Below are 21,978 nucleotides of genomic sequence, written 5' to 3' on the forward strand. Positions count from 1 at the left end.
GTACTGGTTTTCTGCAGGGAGGAGTGCTGTAGTCACACCAAGCTTCTCCCAGCTGTTGAGGGGCCCCATCAGCACCTGGCTGACAGGAAGGAAGGAGAGCAATTCAAGGTGAGCAGAAATCCTGAGAAACTCTGCAGACATTACAGGAAGATTTAGTGCACAGGTATCGCATGAACCAACTTATGAAAAAATTACAAGATCAGCAATTGTTTCTTTTCAAGCCATGCAAAAATCCTGCCAGAAAAAGAGAAAAAAGCCTAAATAACTAAAAATAGATACATAAGAAATAAAATTATACATATATATTTAAATACACAGCTTTGTGTATGTATGTTTTATATAGTCGCGTGCATGTACAAAAATACAGTTTTGAGTACTTTAATAGAAGCAAACACAAATTGATTTAAATTAATCTCTGAACATAGTGGAGAGCCAGCAGAGTAATTAGCTGTGTTATTTATTAATTATTATAACCATACCAACTGTCCTTTCTCTTCATCTCTCCAATAAAAACAATTCATTGCTAATCTACTACAGCTGCAGAAACTTCTATGAAATGTTTGTTAAGGTAATAAAATAGCTCCAGTTTTAGGTTTGGAGGATCCATTTCTGCCCTTGAATCATTTATGTCAGATTATAATCTTCAGTGAAGAATTTAATGTTATTTCAACAATCCAATACCTCACTGGCACATGCGAGCACACAAAAACATTTTTTAAAAATTACATTGCAATATAGTCTGAATAGGAAACAGGTCACTGAACAAGCTAAATCTGCATGAAGGAGAAAGACTGGAAGAGTGGGATAGAGGTGGGAGCATGGAATGTAGTGAGCAGTATCAGAAAAATGAACATATAAATGAGAAAGGAGAAAGGATGATAGAAATGCATCTTATTTGAAAAGGTTTCTTTCACTATCTGCTGGCACTTTCTTTGTATCTACAACTAGTTCCCTCTATTGCAGTCAATAACTTGAGTGGGCATAAAATAGATTTTTCTCATGGTTGAGATCAACACAGGATATAAACCACAACTGAAACACATTTCCACGTGCTAAACTCGGCAATGATTATTGTAATCCAATTGCTTATATAGCATACTTTGACAACTGAGGTGGTAGGCACAGGGAATACAGAGCAAAAAGGAAGGCAGGAACACATTGCTTCAGATTACTGCTTTCCAAATCTGCTTTTGTTTTGCTGGTGTATTGTTAAATCCTTTTTGTGCTTCATAGGAGGTTACACATTTTGAAGTCAGTTAGTCATAACAACTTCTTTCTTTTATTTTTTGTTTAAAATGTCTATGATTTGCACACCCTAACACCTGCTGATCTCATGCCCTGCCTTTTCCCATCAAAGCCCCTTCTTGGCTCTCCACACAAGGAAATCTCATTTATCAAAATTCTGTTAGCGTAAGGGGAAGGGCTATGCTGAGCTGAGCCATGGCCCTCATTAAACATGCAGAACATAAACTGCTGACACTAAGCACAGTCAACTTGCAGCATGGCGGGGGTGGGGGGGAGGAAAAAAAGAGCAATGAGACAGAAAGAATGATGTGATGGCGAAATAGGAATAAAAGTCACAGTTTTGCAAAGCATTTAAGTCATACTGGAGTCAGTGAGATTTAATCACAGACCTGAAGTTAAGCACGTGCTTAACTTTGCCAAACAGAAATAGATCACTAAATTATGAATGGAACAATCTATTTCTGTTCCCAGGAACATGGACACTTTGTTCTCCAGACCAGTCCCTCAGGGAATGAAAAAGGTGAGGGGGAAAAATGGTAACAAAATTGGACAAAACAATCCCTTCTTCAACTCAAAATACTGGTCCAGATAAAGGAACCATATGTTATTTTTAACATAATAGGATTAAAAATGTTGGTATCCATCATTTAGGTTCCAGGAGACAGAAAAGAGCAATTGCCATTATGGTCATTAATTTCAAAATGGTACCAAAGGCTGGGGCTTTGAATAGAAAAGAAATTTGTAAATTTGGAAGGAGCAAGCATGAGAACAGAAATGCATTAAAAATCAAAATTAGGGCTGAGGGGGAATAAAGTGGCTTTTTGAATTTTCACTTCACTTACTGTTCTTGATATTTTTCCCCTTTAATTCTCAAAGATAGCTGTGTAATGCTGCCTACAATAGAAACTTGAATTTAATAGGCACGAAGCAGAAGGTGTGTAGCATTTTCCTCTGATCACAAGGAACAAGCACTTAGCTGTAAGAGATCCACAATGAGTCACTGCAGGGAGGAATCAAATGCATCACAGGTACATGCAAGCCTTTTTTATTATTATTCTACCAACTGAAAATGCATTATAACATAGAGCCCTGGGAAAAAAAAATCACTGCCTAGTCCTATAAAAATATAGAATTTACCAGTCATGTATGCCTGCATTTACACAGTTCAAGGAGAGCTAAGGCAGATGCAAAGCAGGGGGATGGGGTGGGGGAGAGATAGGAGGAGGAGGAGGAGGATGTAAACATTTCCTCGGTAAGCTTTTCTTGGTATTTATAAATAAGGTAATTCCAAGTTGAAACCATCTTAGTACTAAAATGAATGACTTACAATCAAGATTAAAACAGCAGCTAAAAGTTATTTTAGTAGTATCTGAAAAATAATATATTAACATTTTCTGATACTTTCACACCTATTAAAACACTTCTTCAAAGTTAATCTGGAACTAAGTACCATAAAATAAATGGCTGGACTCTGCCACACTTTTCCATTCTGAATAGCATTGTATTCCAGAGAGAAAGAATTTAGCTCTGATCAACTAACTCTTAACATAGTAATAACTTTTCTTCCCTCTTCCAGGGTCCTGTGTATATGCAGCTTTAAGAGAAGAGAGCAGAAAGCAGACACACTTGTGGCAATGGGGCATGCACCTTGACCATTCCTCAAAAGTAGTATCTGTAATTTTTTAAAAAAACAAATGTTGTATACACTTAACACAAATCAATAGCTGCTTTCATATTGAAAAATAGTTGCTTTTCTTAAGGTCACCTATGAAACAGAACAGGACAGCCCAATTCTTCTATCTTCTCTTTGAACTTGAAAACAATGCATTATTATCAGCTTCCTTAGCTTTTATTCTGGTCAACAAGGCGCTGCAGCCTGCCATATAAAGCTGCACACCACATGGCACCATTCAACAGTATATCTAGGTCAGCTTGCATTTTTAATGTGCTCCATTAGCTTTCCCTTGCTCACTGTATCAAGTTTGAACTTCTCCTTCTCACTTTTCAAACCTCTGTATAACTGAGCCAGACAACACACAGGATCCTAAGAGTATCACAATCATCTTCAACATTTGTTCCACCAAAGACTGCAGTTTCTAATCCTATTTCCTTAATTCCATGCTGTTTCCAAACCCAGCATTCCCCAATTTCTCACTCAAGATCCTTTTCCACAACACTGCTGGCAAAAAAAAAAATAGAGATGTTACTCAAACAAAAAACCCCAATGTTTTACCTAACGTAATTCCTTTCCTCAGTACTACTTGGGGAAGCTTAACAACTTTGACCTTGGCCGCATTTTGCACATACCATGGCTAAAAAACCTGCAAGTTAATAAGCATATAAACAGCCATACCTCCATTACTGTAAAGCTTTTGCAGCAATCATATGTGCTATAATGGTATTTAGTTACTTCGATGCAACAAAAACCAGTTCCACATGACTCACTTCATTGCTTTCCTTCATAAACAGCAGTTAACTCGTTTCTTAAAATACATTTATTAATTTTTAAATTAGCATGTATTCTAACTGCACTTCCCACAGATGGTTTTAAGGTGTACATCCCTTCATCAGAGCACAGCCCTTGAACAAAGACTGAAGTTGTAAAACCATCCTAGATAGAGATGACATGTACAAGGTAATCAGTACATCAGTTCTGACACAAGGAATAACACTGTGAGGAAGTTTCGCAGGAGGCTTGGGGAGATTCAAACAGATCTTGATAAGTGGGGGGTGGAACTGGATGATGGAATGAAAACAGACAGCCACATTAAATTGAACGGTACAAATAATGCTTATTTTGCATCAGATTAAAATGGTAGGACAAGTTTTAATAAAGAGACTATAAATTTGTCTGTTTTCTATTCCACATAGGAGAAAGGATTGAGCAGTAAAATCATAAAACACACAGAATGATTGTTACACCAGAAATCTGTCACAATGGTTTACATGAGTATGGTATAAAACAATGTAAAGCATTGCAACAGTACAAAAATGATGTCAAAACTATCAGTAATCTTGATCCTCCTATACAAGAAAATATGAAAACCCTGTATAATTAACTGTTCACCAAAAAAAATCAAAGGAATGACCTTGAAAAACAGGATTTCCCAGTGTCATTCTAATCTAATAAAATTATCCATCAATACCCCAATTCACTAGAAAACCCTGCCTCACAAGAAGAAATTCTTAAAAAGCAAACTGAAATAATTGAAGCTTCAAAGTTAAAAAATGATGTCTTCTGTAAAAGAAATATATGTTCGGTAAAAAGCCCAAGATTCTGCACTATTGTCATTGTTTTTTCCTCTTGAAATCTGCAACATGTCAATGGCACTTTTTCCAGCAAAGCACAGCTCTGAACGATGATACACAACTGACCTTGTCTCAGGAAAAAAATAGGGGAAATGAAAACCTAAATCACATCTGTCTACCCAACAACTTTCTCACGCTCCTCTCTGCAATTCCTATTTTTCAAACCTAGCATTAGTTTTAACAAGCCGATTCTGAAATCAGGGGAAGCAGCCATGTAGCAGAAATGGGAATCTTTTTCTACATGTGTATTTCATGCTGTTAAAAAAGTATGCTATACATTAAAAAAAAAAAAAGAAGCAAACACATTAACAGTAGCTCTATTAAAAAAAAAAAGTGGGGTTTTTGTTGTTGTTTTTTAAATCCCAATCTGAACGGGAGCATGCTCTCTGTAGCAAGGTGGGGTTGGTTGCTGGAGGGCACAGTTCTGGTCCCACCAGTTGTACAATCAGGCAGAATTTACAGAAGAAAAAGAATTCTGGTCTAACCTGCTTGCCTCATCAAGGAACAGCAAACTATTTGCAAATATTCTGAACTGCACTCTTGCCGCCCCTAAACAAAGAGACCACCTGCCTCAACATTTATTTAAAATGTGCAGGTATTTACAAGCAAACTTTGTGTTCCGACTGTTAGATGACTTCTTGGTAAACCTGATACTCCCTCAAAGTTCAAACCAGCAGTGTAAATCAAAGGGGCCACACAGAACTGCCTGATCAGACCCGCCTGATCAGGCAAGCATCACCCCCGTTTACATGTCAACAGCAGGCAGCTGAGCGAGGGAGGATGCTGAGCAGCACACCCAGCCAGACAGCTCAGGCACACCAGACTCAGGATGCCTGAGTGCGCCCACCAGTTAAAATTTAATGAGTAACAGAAGGAAGACTGAGAAAATAAATTCTTTTTTTCTGGTAGTAGCTTAAATCGCTGCAATGTAGTGACTGGTGTTAAATGGTGGGTTCAAACCTTCGAGGTGATGCAAATTCCCACCATGAAAGCAGCACCAAATTTTACACTCTTACATTTCTATGGAGTTTGGAAAGGACAAACTGTACAACAAACTGCCTCTTCATAAAAGCAGCAGGGGGAAGTATGGATTGCTTCTGCTGGTGGTGGTGCCAGCACAAAAGTCAGGGGCTCAACACTGCAGCAGTTCATTTTAATATAGTGGCAATCTAAACGGGCATAGGACTGCCCAAAGAGGGATACTCATCGAACAGAAATGCAAAACTACTTGCCAAGCCTTTACTGTGAGGGTGGTGAGGCACTGGAACAAATTGCCCAGAAAGACTGTGGATACCCCATTTCTGGAGGTTGAGGCCAGCTTGGACAGAGTTCTGAGCAACATGATCTAGTTGAAAGGTGTGCCTGTCCGTGACAGGAGGGTTAGAACTAGATGGTTTTTAAGGTTCCTTCCAACCCAAACCATTCCACGATTCTCACTTACAGACAGCACTTGAGCTAATACATCACAGTTAACTTGAACTGCATACACATCTGAAAACTCCACACTGGTACTCTCAGAAAGGCAGTGGGAGTTTTAAATTCATATCAAACCCTCAAATGTGGCCCCATCCACACCCAAATAACCTAAACTGGGGAAGTGCTGCAGAGGAAGGCTGCTGGCCACATTTACGTATGTCCAAAAGTAGAGATTATGTAGGAAGAAAGGTAGCAGTTTACATATTCTCAGCACTAATCCCAGCTGGTTGCAGGGCACTGGGCAAACCATAGGCCAACAATGTTCAAGGGTGCTGAGGAGGGCATGTGTACCATCTGTGCTCACCCCAGCTTGCCACAGAGTGCTTTAGAGCTTTGTTAAGTAAATGTTACCACATACCCATGTAAATTGCCTAAAACTAACCCTGAGGCTATCAGTATTTATTCTGCAAGCACCATGAGATGCTTCATCCCGAAAATGAACACTAAACATGTATTTATGGCTACTTTGGATCACCGACAAGAAAAGCAAAAAAGGAAATATCCAAAAAAGCCTGACATGCTGTACATGCACAGGGACACTGCCACAGGAGACAGGTCCTTCCAAAAGCCTCACCTTTTCTCATCTTTCCTGAGACTGCACAAGTGTGGGCACAGGGCACAAGGAGGAGAGAACCAACACTTACTATGTCATTTATCCAGCCAATCTTGACTTTCTGACAAGTGGAGGCCCTCAGCTAACATAGCTTTTTTTCTCCTATATATAATTTTGTCTTTTCTTCTCTATGCGAGATTGTTATGGAATTGTCCAGACCCACCTCCACTGCACAAGGAGGCGTCACGGCTTCCAGGAAGCCTGCGTGTTTTTCCATCCTCCCAAAGAGCTCTAAAATCCTCTCCATATGGGAAGTGGGACGAAGTTGGTGAGGAGAGGCTTACCAGAAGTAGGTGCTGTTTGGAATCACCCTCCATACTCAAGGTGTTAGATATATTCCTCTACTGCCTGCAGCACTCAGTACAAAGCTGGATCACATTTAGGACTGTATGATGGATGGAGACAAACTTATGGCCATAAATCTCTCAGTATGCCTCTTAATTTGTATAAAACTAATTGCAGAAAAAAACCCACAAACCACAGAGGTATTTAAACTTACCAGACATTAGGAACTATTGACTATGTAGATGAAATTTTTTTTAAATTATCACTATTTCTCAGTTTTGTGTTTTCTTGGACAGTCCCAAATAGTATAGTGGTGATTTGCACAGGTTATTCAGGAAGAAACCTCTTCAAGTTCCTGCTATTTAGTCGTAAGTAGTTCAAAACACTTTGATACATCTGTAAGGGGTCCCTAAGAATATAAAATGAGCACCTTGTTACCTGCTATGATGCCATTCTCTACTCTTGGAAAACACCCAGCACAGAAAGCACTCAGGAGACTTCTGCAACCCCAAAACACAACTTTAACAATGAGTCAAAGAAAAAAGGTTGGAAAATCCTTTTAGTCATCTGAACACCTCGGGTGAAACAAGTCCACAAAGAAACGAACAACAGAACTGGGGAAACATGCAATCACATGCTGTGAGTAGCAAAACAGAATTTACTGGAGATTAATATGAATATCCATTTTTTTCTAAGCTAAAACAAATCCAAAAAATTATTTACAACCCCCAGGTTCCTACCTAAGTCAACAGTGCAAATACACAGGTAAATGAGGATTCATTTCTCTGTATTTTCCCACATACTAAGCACACACAGACAATCCAGGTGTCAACACATCAAGACAGAGATAATTTTGACCCTTGAAAACATTCTCTTCTGAAAAGGATTAGCTGGCTTTAAAATAATTTAATTTGGCTTTGAAGATGCAACTTTTATTAGCAACCACCAGATGGCAGGAGCAAAGGCTGCTTACAATCAACAAAAGAAAGCTATCTTAAACAAGGCAAGCATTAGAAGAGAACAATTTTTTATGTTTACTTTTTCTCTTTCAATGGCTTATTTTCTTCTTCTTTCCAAGAAGTACTATTTTATTGAAATCAAGCTAATACATTAAAAAAAAGAAAAAATGTCCCTTGAGAACACGTTTCTCAATTTTATCTCATACCACCTCCATCTCATAGCTCAAGGGCTGTGTTACAGATATTGCTAGAACAACAGTTTCCTTCTAGGTTTGCCCAGTCATAACTCACAGTCAGCCACCAAATGTATTCCCTTTGATGTCCTAGGCTTCAAACCAGGAAGCTGACACATAGCTACACTGTGTATCTCAATTTACCCTCGGGATTTGAACTTCTGCTATCTGGGATAGGAAAATAAGTAGACTACAGAAGATGCACCATGATGTGCTGATTGTTGCAATAATGCAGCATCTGCAAGGTGGAAGAAAGCAAAACCACTCCCCCAAAAGCATGAATCTCCCCACCCCGCCCAATGCCCCCCCACCAAAGGAAATCAAAAACCATCTTAATAAACTCAAGTAAAAGTAGTATATTTGGGAGGAAAAATGTTTTAGTCCTGAGCACATTTGATTCTTAAAAACATATATCCTGTATCAGAGAAAGAGCATTTAATAAATGCAATCCAGCAGCACATATTTTAAAAGACTTAGGAATAGACTCTCTAAACAACTTCCAGAGTTACTAAATTATGGAGACAAGGTCATCACTTTATGTCGTGTCATAAAACAAAAATACTGCTAGTTCCATGAACAATGCTGGAAGCTCCACCACACAGACACATCCAGATCAGAAATACCACCCTTGCTGCATTACTTTAATAGAGCTGTCTCTCCATTATGCTGATTTCTCGATCAAAGAGAAAGCTTCACTCCTGTATTTGTCTTCCACAAAGGAAACATAAAATCACTCCTACAGTGAACACATCCATCGGGAATGAGATTCTTTTTCCTCAACCCCAGCAGCACACAGTCCCAGAAAAGAACAGGTGAAGCCTGCTCCTACTTCAAACCAGCGTGAGATGCAGTTGTGTGGTTAATTCCGCCTCTGTACATTAGCAAACACACCACTTGCAAAATATGAAAGGCTGTCTTCCCTGCCCCGTTCTTAAATGACACCTGCAAATCACTAATCCAGTTGCCATTTATTTCCATATGTCAAATTACAATCTTAACTTGTGCAAAGCAACATAATAGTAATGATTAAGCCAATTACATCACAACACAGCTTAGAACGACACACAATGGAAGGATTAAAGCTCACTACCAAATAAGAGAGTCCTGTTCTTGGTAGAGCTCCCCCACTGTGGGAACATAAGTGTCTCTTTTCCTGTTGCACAAAGTTGTGAGCATTCTGACATGTAGCTGCTGGACCGCCATTAACACACTTGTTTCTATGAATTCGGCGTTAAGCTGGGCTCACTGCACCTCGGCATTAGCTGCGGAGGGCGGGCTCTGCGGCACTGCAAACACGGCTTATGGCACTGCACAGGTCCACGGACAGGTTGGGACACGTGTACCAGGTGATCTCACAGGCTCAACTGAAGGAAGCCTCCTCTACCCTACGTTATTTGGGTCAGGTAGATGCTGACAGTAAAAGCCTTAGGGAAATGGAGGGTAAGGAGAGTAAACTGAGCACAAATACTTAAGAAGTCAGGCATCCTGTTCTCTAGGTAGAGCCAGACACCATTTGCCGCCTGTATGAAGTGTGTGCTACTGCATTTGACACCTTAATTCCACCTGATGCCAACATGTGGCTCCTGCAACAATAAAATGTGGGTTAAACCTTTATATAATAACCAACCTTTCAGACTAAGATTTTCAATTCTACCTCAGGGATTAAAAGGTTCTAATGGAAACTGTGAATCTGAATCTCTTAGGAGGATTAAAAAAACTCACACACTCTTATTTTTATTTGTTCATTGCCTTGTTCTTTAAATCAGCATCATTCAAAATGGTCAAACCTTTTACCTTTTACTTCTGCCCTGGGCACCTTATTTTTTTGTCCTTTCTTTTTTGTATCTTTGTATTCCTTCTATTTTCTCTGCCATCTGCAAACAGTGGTCCCATCTGCTAAAATACAACTTCCTACTCAGCTAAAATAAACACAAAATAAATTCATACTGCTAGTATTTTACACGTCATCATTAGGCTTTAGTAAGATTAATGAGACTCAAAGAGTTTCCAACTTTGAAAAACATTGCTGTGTGTTGACTGCAAACTTGGGCAGATAGCACTCCATCTATTCACTCTCACTCTGTGTTAGTTTCTTGGCAACTACGGTTTTGAAGAACTTATTACATATTTAAGTTTATGCTCAGCAGAATTTGAACAAACCAGGTGTAACTGTTAAGCCTGTCCCAGATCACCTATCAGCTGTTCATGATTTGCTACGTGGTCATTTCCCCCACATCTCTCCACACGTAACAATGCATATATTGCAAGCCTTCTACATATTGGAACAAAAGAACCAGTCAAAAGCTGGAAGGTTTTTTCTTTAAAAACAAACATGTATTCAAGCACACACACAAATGCATATGTAAATTAAACTGAACACCACGTGTACCACCTTTGAAAAAGCTGTTACAGCATACCAACAGCTTCCTCCTTCTGTAAAATTAGTTGCACAGAAAGCTGAATGGTTTTGCTTCCTTCTATTCAACCAGAAGAAAGGTTTGGACAGCAATGCAATCAAATCTGTACATATTTATACTTATAAAATGACAACTTTTATTTAAACTGATTGAAAATGTGCTCAGATTTTCATGGCTCTTTAAAACAGTACTGGTCTCACATATGCACAACATGAAAATAATAGAAGTTCATACTAAAATGTAATTTTTACTCAAATAAATGCCTTATGTCCTGTATTTGCTTGAGGAAGACTATTTATTAAAAAGTTGAGGCAGCAGAAACATTTTTAAGGACTACTATTAATGGTTCGCAAATTGCACCTGGTTCCATGCTTAGGGAGGAAAATAAGATTTGGTACTTCAAGGTGCCTTTTACCTAGGTATTTTGACAGTTTGACACAATTTCTTTTGTTTTGATTTTATTTTCTAAAATAAGAATTATTTTGTCTCAATCAATATGCATTACTTGTATCAAAAGCATCCTTGTAGCTGATTTCTGCACACACTTATGAGGATGATGATCATTATCCAAGACTCAACCATTCAAGGGGCAGACTACATCAGCCAGATCTTCATTTTGCCTACGATAACTACAGTGAAGCTGAACAATGTTCTGATGTCTCATTCAGAACCTTTTCCTGGGAAACAGCCCCATTTGCTGCCAGAATGCATATTTACCATGAGACTGAAATAATGGAGAATTTAAGAATAACAAATGACATTGTACATTCTTTCAGTAGTCTACAAATATCCTTTTTAAAAAGACAGTATTCTTGTATGTATCTACAGGCAACACAGCCTGTCAACAGCCTAAAACTAAGTGGCATCTAAGGATAGGTGGAATGGATGTAGTCAAAAGAAGAGTCATCCCCTGCAGCAAATTATGCTTCTGCTTATGCATACAGAGGGGCCCTACAGTGTTTCAAGCTGAGATATATGCTACACCCCAACCCAAAAAAGACAGCTCCCCTCAACAGCCTACAATAGCCCTGGAGGAAAATTCAGGCTAAAAGCAGGTACCAAGGAAAGCATTGCATGGTGCAACTTTTCAACCTTACATCCTTCTCAACTGTGTTATCTGGTATTCAACGTATGTTTTAATATATAAAAATAATTTTCATTTAAGTTTTTGATTTTAAAAAAATTGCTTATACACATTTTCTGTTGGCATATCAACTCATCTGTTAATGTAACAGAGATGCTAGCATTTATTTGTCATTGAGACAGACAGTAAAGAAAGCATCTCTTAAAGGAGAGGAGGGAAGAAAGTGCTTTCGCAGCATGTCTAAATAGACAGCAAAAATAAATTCTGGGATCAACAAGTTTTGGATGATACATTTAGCTTTCTTTTTGATTGATAAAAAATACATGACATTCCTAGACATACACAGTTCACTATATAACAGAAAACTATTATTGTAAGGGAGTGTAAAAGATCCTGATGGTTCTGAATATGGATCTTAGGAAAAGAGATGCTTGGGACTCTGGACAGTGATGATCGAAGTAGGCAACAGTACTGATTCAGTTTTGTAAAACTGAATTTAGCAACAGAAAACCCTTGAAAGTTTTGATAATAAAAAGGAGTTTCAAATTATGTCCATCAAGATGACCACAAGACATAAAAACACCTTGTAAATCTAGCCATGAAAAAAGCTTAGAAGCCTCCTCCAAAGTGCTTTAGCTCTAAGAATGATTTGCTACAATAATCATCAGTAATATTTCTATTTACCCACCTAGTCTGAAGGATTATGGAGATGAGTTCACAAGAGCTGACCCTCCAGGTTTATTAAATATTCAATGAATATTTTGTATGCTTGCTGGGTATTAAATAAAAATCAGAAAATACTGCAGACTACCATACGTTATATACTTCAAATAATACCGGAGTAGCTCTGTTTGTTTTTTAATAATTTATTGAAATCACTTTATCACATATCAACATAAAAATGTACAATATGGACACAATGTAAATTCTGGAATCATGAATATTTAGGTGCTTTTCAAGCTTTTTTTCCCCTGCTGGTTAATTTTGTTTATTGTATTCCAAATAAACATGGAGAACCTAATTTAATATTTTCTTGCTTTTCTTTTTCACCTTAATAGTAATAGCACTGCTATTTTTTCACCTGCAGTAGCATCACAGCCTTCAGCAGCAGGAAACTCCTCATTGTCATGATTTAGCCTACTGTTCCTACAGCTTCATTCCCCCCTTCCCCATCCACTCTCCTCCTGGCTAACTAGATATAGCCTACACATAATCTGCCCTGATTAAAATCATCTGTTACTAGTGCTGAGTTAAAACAGTGGTCATCACCATAATGCTCACTGACCAAGAAACTTGAGCACTAAGTAGAATACAGCCCATCCATGTAGCTGGGCAGGTCTGAAGTGATCTCTCCAACACACACTACTGCCTGCCACACACTGATCTACAATTGAACACAGGGTGATGCAGCTGTTCAATGAACTACTTTCTACTCGAGATGCTCTGTGAAAAAGGGCCTGAACAAAGCAGATTGCAAAGCCGACAAGTACAATTTCTGAGTTGCAAGTCTGTGGAACAAGAACAAATTCAGCATCTGGGCAAGTCCAATCTTAAAAACTACTGCTAAGCTGATCTTCCATGTTTCCACATGGGTTTCCACAAGTAAAACTTGCTAGTGGCTAGGGCAGGTTTTTCCCATGAGAATTCTTTTTGTGTTTTATAAATAAAGATAAAGTTTAGATGTTATTAAAAACAGTGTCCCAAGATCTGGACAGTGCAGGCCTGGCCAATCAGGCCTAGGGAGAGGTTTCTGACTGACCAATCTGGGTGACTTTTGAAAACTCTATATATACGATGAAATCAAAACAATTAAGGTCTTTCCTTCTTGCCACTGAGAACTGAGTTCTTTACTCTGCTAGCTGCTCAACAGTGACATTTGCTCACAGGTTTTATACCAAGAACAGGATTAAGACAGCCTCTGTGCTATTCTCAGATTACCACATGTAAGGGTAAGTTTCTGAATTGAAGGATGTAAGTCACAGGACCCTCAAGTCTCAGGTTAAAAACTGTCATTTTCTGTGGCATAACATCCAACAATTCATGTTGTTGGGACCTACATAACAAAACTGCACCAAACTACACACCTTGTGTCCAAATGTAGCATCCTCGGAGGCCAAGACTTCAACCTGAAATTATAAGGAGAAAGATAATTTCAAATTTAGCCACCACCAAGAACCTCTCTCTCTCCTGAGCACAGCACTACAGGCCAGGCAAAGAAGAGATCTCTAAATGAAGGTGCCAAGTCTGGATCAACCCTAGGAAACCTACATATGATAGGATGTGCAAAACTAACAGCTGACAATAGAACTCCTCAAGCAAGGAAACTCGGAGAGCATCCCTCATGACACAAATAACGGTTCTCCACCGGAATGACATAAAGAGTACCTGTCAGTGTCCCAGAATTTACTGCACCACAGCTGGAACATTCTTCTCCATATGGAGTTTTGACTACACCGAAAAGCTGCCTGAGCACAACCAGAATGATCGTCATGGTAAGTCCATGTTAAAAAAAAAAAAATGGAAACACCTGAACTCTTCCCCTTCTGTTACCTTCTCACCAGGCTAGGTAATCCTGCACCAGCAACAAGTGGAACAGTAATAAAGGGAAACTGCAGCCAAGGTCTCACTTCCAGGCTCCCGTCCTCTCTTGAGCTAGAGAATTCTTTGAAAACTGTAGAATTCAGGGAACACAAGCTCCCCAGGCAAAGGCCAAGAGCAGCTGGCTGAGAGATACAGTGAATGTTTGAAAGCCTGAGAAAAGCAAGCTGCCAGGTCATCGAGTGGTGCTCCAGATCAAACCCCTTGCTGGTTACCACACACTGCATGGCTCTAGAGTTGATTCGCACTAATCTGCGACAACAGGAACAGACGTAGGAAAGCAGGCACACTGATTTTTCATTAGACTCCTTAAAAATACTTCACACTTCAGCACCTTTCACCTGAGAATCTCAGTGCTTTTATGAATTCTAATTAATTAAGCTTCCCAATACACCAGTGAAGTCAGAAATGTCATCATCCCAATATAGAGAGAGAAGAGTGAGGCAGAAAGAGGTTAAATAATTTTTTAGTAGTCATGTGCCAAGCCAGGGATGCGCTCATGAAAAGAATCCCAGATCTCTACTCCCAGGCTCACAGTTTAACAACTAGGAAATTCTCTATTTCTCTGATTTACATCCTATTTAAAATGCCTACTCCTGCATTATAATTTATACAACTAGTATAACTATAACTAATGTATCTAATCTCCAGTTTAACTTAAGAAGAGTGAAGGATTTAAAGCAAATCAAGAGGGAAAAAATGAATGTGAAGTTTCAGCCTGAAGCATGTTATAATGCCAGAATTATAAACCCCTGAACAAGAGGGTTTATAATGGAAAGGCTGATAAACTAACAATGATGGCAGCACTTAAATATATTTATGCCATGATCTAGCAACATATGGTATTTCTTCATCTCTAAATTAAAAAAGGGAGGAGAAAAAAAAAAGGGGGGTGGGGGAGAGGGAGATAAAGCATTCATAGGAACTAGGAATAAATGAAGAAAATGGACCAGGGAGTTACCAGTTGTGACCTGTCCAGCTGATTAGGAATGGCAGCAAGAGGCTACAAAATAGCATCTCATTCAGTAGGAGGTAGGAAAAAAAAGTCCAAGTAAATAAAATCAATCTAAAATGATATGATATGTATTAGCTCCTTATATTAAGCTTCTAATCCTTTAGGCACTTTATAAATATTAAACAATCAGTCCTGGTGAGACTGATAAATATCCATAATATATTTTACAGATGAAGAAACAGACAGAGGGTTAAGTGATTTGCCCAGGGCCAAAAAGAATAATCAGCCATTGGATTGGAAATAACTGTATGACTGCTTGTCACAATACAGTGCCCTACTCAGATGCTCAGGTGGCTTCTGAAAAAAAGTCATTCCACTATCAGAAGCATCTTGGTTAGGGTTAATGTGGGACACATCTGAAGTGTGTATATTCATTTTCACTAGGCTTACTGTTTTGGTACAACATCCAGCTACCACCACTAGATAGACCCCAAAACTTGTTCAAACTCACTCAGTTTTCTCTATCCAGTACTATGCAGTCACATACCCCAGATGCTATCTCCAGTCCCATTAACCATAGAATCATACAGGTTGGAAAAGACCTCCGAGATCAAGTCCAACTTTTGACTGAACGCCACCATGTCAACCAGACCATAGCACCAAGTGCCATGTCCAGTTGTTTCTTGGACATTTCCAGGAACAGTGATTCCACCACATCCCTGGGCAGCCCAATGCCTGACCACCCTTTCAGTGAAGAAATTCTTCCTGATGTACAACTTGAACCTCCCCTGGCACAGCTTGAGGCTATGTCTCCTGTCCTGTCACTTATTGCTTGGGAGAAGAAGCTGACCCCCACCTGGCTACAACCTCAGTTGTTCTACCTTTCAGGTAGTTGTAGAGCGTGGATGCTTATTACTGTGCCACCTTTGTATTATGGAGATTCATTAGGAAAAAAATGGACCCTTCTTTGTGCCACCGGATCCTTCTCTGACTCCCTCTTTGAAACTCCTTCTTCAGGGTTGCTGATGTCTTGCTTGTTCCAGTACACTCTGTCTCCCTTGCCCTGCTGTCCCTTCCTCCTCGCTCTCCTTCCCAAGGGTCCCAGCTGGGTTGAGAGCCCCACTGAGCCTGTCTAGGGCTGCCCTTCCCCTGCCCTACAGGAGCATGACATAGATGGGATGCCATGGAACCCCTGCACCAACCCAGCACAGATGGGGAAGAGTTTTCATTTGGGCTCTGCACTGTGCCTCATCTGCACAGAGGCTGCCTCACATGCCAGGACCCTCAGTGTAGAGCACAGGCATATTGTCAACACCTGGGCTCTGCTGGGGAAGCTTCTGCTCAGGGCCAAGAGAATGCTTATGACTGCCACAGCTCCAAAACACATTAATTAACACAGCACAATAACCAGCACATGCGCAAAACTCAATCCTTCTTTTCACCAAGAAACTGAGAGGGGGAACAAACTCTGACATCAAAGAAGAAAGAAGTTTAAGCTGGTTTAACATACTCTTAATCTCTTCTACATACAGAAATATTTTCTCTTTTGTTTAGAAACATAAGGCTCACAGAGACAGTAAAATGGGTTAGAGTGAAGCTAGCATAGATAACAATTCTAATTAAACAGGTCTGATAACACTGCTTCTACTTTTCCAAGAATGATCACACCGCTTCTGTGATAAATAACTGTCCTCACCTTGCAGATGATGCCATGAAACATCCTCTGTATTCTTTATTACTACTGCGTTTAACAGTGTACTAGTGTTAGTCCATTTATCTGGATTTTCACCTCCTTGTATAAGACAGTTATAAGCTAAGTAAGAGACGCGTAACTGCTGACACCATAAGATACACAACATAAAGGACTGAAACAAGATGTGGGACAACATGAGGTTTTCCTCATGCTGAGATAAAAAAAAAAAAAAAAAAGCCAAAATGCATTGCAACCTAGGCTGAGTGGACCCCCCTCTAGTGGGAATGCTCGTGTACTTCAATCAGCACCCACATCACCCCAGCAAAATGCAACATTACCTTAAAAATCAGGCAAGCACCGTCTTTCCCTTAATTGTGTTCAGAATACATATCACTTCCATTCCAATATATTAAAAAAATGAACAAGACACTCATTATTGCTCTAAGATAATCTGATGTTAATTAATAGCTTCCCATTATATACCTATTTGTGGCAGCTAAACATTTTCTATTTTAGTTAGTTGTTCTGACTGTACACATGTAAATATCTTGGGCAGGTGGGGTGGTTTTTTTACAGTGAAAAATTCACTGCATCACTAAAAAATGCAGACTTGATTCTTAAATGAAACACTGTTGATTTCATGTACATATTTATATTTGTATCAGATACAGCAGCTTTCCCCTAGGCACTGCTCTGAATCTTTGCTCCAGTCCACACTTTTCGCTCCTCAAAATATGGTGCTATAGTTGAATGCTGTTTGTTACGCAAAAGCAATTTTTGGTCACTGTTCTGTGTTGTTTTTTTCCAGTTTATCTAAAGAGCCAAACAGCCTTTTTGCTTCTAATAAACAAACTCAAACCACACTTGTAGTATCCTGCAATTCTGGGCTAGAAGGCTATTGTAAGTGGTAAGGGGTAAATGAAGGGGTTGTATTCCAGGGAGTGTGCATATTAACCATACACTGGATCAATTACATGAAACACAATTAGTGGTTTAAGCAGGAGTGTCCCACAGCTGAAGCATTCCTGTCCTGCCAGGGCAACTGACCCTTCCTATAGCCTCCTCCCCCACTGCCACCCCTGGTCCAAGTGCAGCCTCCTGGGGGTGGCCAGGATGGGGTCCAGAAACCTCCCCAGTGCATGACAAGGTGAACTTCCCACCTCCCTGCACAACTTACACCATGTCTCCAAAATGGGCAGCTGTAGCCAAGACCACTACTGCTTATGTAGTATTATATGATTTAATAGTCAAATAGAATAGCATTTAATATTTATTTTACAAGATGAAAGAATTCATAAACATGATGTCAGCCTGAAGGACCCAATGAGTAATATGTGAACTACCCTGAAACAAGATGGGGAGTAGCCTTGAGTCTCTTTTTGTGAGAAGTAATGAGACTTTGTCAGTAGTTTTATTTTGCTTCCCAATAAATTACTCATACAGACTCAGTTCGACAAAGAATATAGCATCGTGACCAAGAGACTTACAGTAAATTATGCACAGCCATTTTTACCTCCCTGTCAAAGAGAAAAGAAGTTGAAACATAGATGGAACCCTTGAGGTGCAATGCTGAACACTGCCTTTTTGGAACAAAGTTGTACAACCCAGTGATCAGATGACACAAGGAATTATTATAATTTGGTCTTCTTGAAAGCCACATTCAGCATTGGTTCAGTCCTCAGCTCAGCCCAGGTCCTTCTTGGCTCATTAAGACTTTGTTTGAGATAGGAATAGGTGAAACTAAGCAAGAGGCATGGGAGTGGAATACCATTAAGAGGAGAAATTTCAGCCACGCTTAATGCCCAGACTGTTATCCAAACAACAGAATATGAAGTAGCAAGTACATAAGGACAAAACAACTAACTTAAAAAAGGCATGGATTACAAAAGCCCTCTCCATCTTGTTTGGGAGAATCAGAAAATAAGCACTAATAATAATTTCTGAAACATGCCGAATCCCGTGTAATATTCTGTTAACATCAATGCTGAAAAGGATCATTGATCTACATTTAACTACCCATGCAAGAACTCCCAATACAGCACACATTCAACAGGGTTCTGAAACTTGGGTTGGAGCTTCTCAGTGCTCACCCAATGGAGCCACTATTTGCAGCTGGCAGGTGAGGGGGTTACACTTACTCTGGCAAGGGACGCAGTAGACTGGAGCAGCTCTGATCAAGACAAAATATTCTATATGGGCACTTACAGTTTTCTGTGGTTCACACATGAGAATTTGCCCAGCTGGCTGCAAATTTTATAGGCTTTCTATTGTCATTTGTTTGACATTATTATTCTAGGAAAATTATAGCACAGGGGTTCTCTGATACCTAGAGGGTTTTTGCCAACTGCTTGCTTACTAAAATGGCATGCCTCTGGCTCTTCTAAAACACGCTCAAAACAAAACAAATGCGCGACTTAACACTTGCATTTCACAATACTTTTGTTTTCCTTGTCCAGTAACAATCAATCAGTTTAGAAAGGGCTCTCTTCCGCGTGATAACGAAATCTAAAAAGAATGAGGTGAGACAGGTGCATCCTCTTAAATTACTACTGGCAAATCACCTTTTTGCTGTTGGGGTACACTTCTTGCTCAGTTGTGCCAAGACAAAACTGCATCACAATGTTGAGTTCAAACTGTTTGGTCTTGTACCCACGTTTGCCCTCTGACTTTCTCAGGACTTGGTGACTTTTCTCCCTTCCTGGGGAGAAGCTCTATATTCCAGCAACTCAGTGAGTCTCTAGTCCAGGTGCAGAGCAATGCAAATGTAACTCCAATTACTATTTCTACATACCAAGCTTGCTGAGCTGCCTATAGAAAATAGCCTGGATAGCATGAAACACGAAGGATGCTGTAGTGCTTGGTGCAGATACACCCTCATAATCCTTTTCTAGCATAGCTTTTCAGCTTTTAAGGTTTTCCCATCAGCCCACCCACCCACACACCACAGTTATGAACTCATCTTTTAAACGAAGGTGATAGGAAGTTAATCCAGTTTTCATTTTTCAAAGTCCTTAGTTTATTTCAAAGATGAATATGGCTACAGTCATTCATATCTTTATGAAATCCAGTTTAACTAGCTTTAACATCTCCTCCCTTTGCCATCCTTTTCAAGTAATTTAGGATTCAGTAATTGTGGCAGATAGTTGTCCTCACTGGAGCATGGACAAACCTACATGACCCACACTAGTTTCTGGCAGTTCTTCAAGGACTTACTGAGGGTGTATACAGCTTTAAATGCACACTGAATTATGAGAATAAACTCTGGCAATTGCAACAACCCTTCCTTCCCTTTTTTCTCTGCTACCTGCCACCAGTTTTGTTTATTTTCAGTTGCAATCATGCATGTACTTCAGGCTACGTTTCAGGTCTGCAGCAAGTGAGTACTGGCCATGTTCCCTGGACAATCCTTGAATAAATACACCAAAGACACACCTTTGCTATGAACCTGAATCCATGCCTGAAATAAAGGTGTGACAGTCACATAACATGAATTAAGGATAGATCAGCTGAAATTTCCTCACTTTCTATGCAAAGGCCATTGACACTACTTACTCAGGCCTTTCAGTTAAGTAAATGCTATCTCCTCACAGTTTGACCTATGTAAAAACTGGAAACCATGTGACCCAGTTCATGGTAATTATTCATTAAATCTGGCATCCCTTTTTTCTCATGCTTTCCCTTTCATTTATTTTGCTTCTTTTTGTGGTGTCAGTAATTTATCTCTTTTCTCACTGGGGCTAGCAATAATAAAGATCAATGTTCTAATTTTTGAAGCCACAACTTCTAGGTTGAAAAGTACAAATTAAGTAACAAAATGATTCCTCTTTAAACGATAGAGTAACTTCGTGTGCTACTTTGTGTTAAAAAGGTTTGAAAATATGTTTCAAGAAACTATTCTGCAGCTCAAATTGCTTATTAATTCTCCTCATTCTCCTAATTAGCATGTACAGACAACACAATGGCTCAAGGACGCAGCTCGCCGAAGCAGCTCTGTTCTTGGTCAGCCCGTGTTTGAGATAAAACACAATGATGCATCATGCTCTTAACACCTGGTTAGTGGAACAGACCTGTCCTGTTTGTATTTTTTAAGTTTTCATAAATGTCAGTGCTTTTGGGGAAGCTGATTTACAACAATTAAAAAAAAAATCATTCACATTTCCAGTGTTGCACCCATCACACATTGTTGGATGTGCTATTGACTGACCTGCTGGTTTAGTCTCCCTTTGCAAATATTTTGCAAAATCCTGGGAACAAGGCCAATCCCTGAGAAGAAAATATTAGCTAACTAAAAGCAATAACAACCAGCCTTGTGAGATATACTACTTACAAAAGAATTACACATATCAGAAGCACCTCAGGAGAATAAAAATGGTGTGCTACGGTGCAATTTCTGTAAAGTCAAGAAGACAGAAAAGTACAAAAATATTTAGGTTTGCACTGGGAAACAAACATTACAATTCCCTGAGAAACCGACGTTTGAGACGGCGTACATCTCTGCTCACTGCACCCTCCCTGCAGGGGAACCTATGAGACCCATCTGTGGGCAGCCTCCCATCCCTTACAACTCTGTGACAACTTACTGCTCCATAGGTCCCATATCAATAGTGGATCAACAGCAAACTCACGGCAGTAACATGCTCATCTGCTCTTGACATTAGGCAATGAAACAGGCAAGATTTTTATAAACACACACATACCTATGCATGTTTTCCCTCTGTAAGCATATATTCAAATCCTTTTACATTTTCCTGTCATACTGTTTTTCATATATATATGCAAAAGATGTGTAACATGCAATTAGTTCTTTCACACCAGAACACTGCATGAAACAGAGTAACTGCACTGAAAATGCTTTTGATATTTATTTGTTTGACAATGTAGAGATCAAAATAACTGTTGTACATAACCTGAAATCTCAGAGCAGTTACTATTTAATTTCCCTTAAGAAAGGAGTGGTAGGTATCATAAAAAACAAAATTCCAACTTTGTGCATTCTAGTATCTAGGAAGTCCTGAAAAACTGTCACTATACCATGTGACATCAGCAGTAGCAATTACTGTCACCATTAAGTCTTTTATTTAGGTATTGTGACTGCATCTTTTCTAATCCAT

At 39.4% G+C, this 21,978-nt stretch overlaps 1 protein-coding gene across 8 annotated transcripts in view; it reads right to left on the bottom strand.

Annotated features, from left to right (window-relative positions):
- Positions 1 to 21,978, bottom strand: part of ARID1B (AT-rich interaction domain 1B) — a 325,863-nt gene that overhangs the window by 130,456 nt on the left and 173,429 nt on the right. For 4 of the 8 annotated variants that reach the window (XM_085055787.1, XM_085055788.1, XM_085055791.1 and 1 more), the window contains exon 5: positions 13,706 to 13,747. The exons of the other annotated variants lie outside the window; for them this stretch is intronic. In XM_085055787.1, the coding sequence (XP_084911913.1) occupies positions 13,706 to 13,747 (42 nt within the window). The remainder of the gene's footprint in view (positions 1 to 13,705; positions 13,748 to 21,978) is intronic. 8 annotated transcript variants of the gene reach the window in all.

The sequence above is a fragment of the Lichenostomus cassidix genome, chromosome 3 (assembly GCF_008360975.1).
Source record: "Lichenostomus cassidix isolate B80296 chromosome 3, HeHo_3.0, whole genome shotgun sequence".
NCBI classification, from domain to species: Eukaryota; Metazoa; Chordata; class Aves; order Passeriformes; family Meliphagidae; genus Lichenostomus; species Lichenostomus cassidix.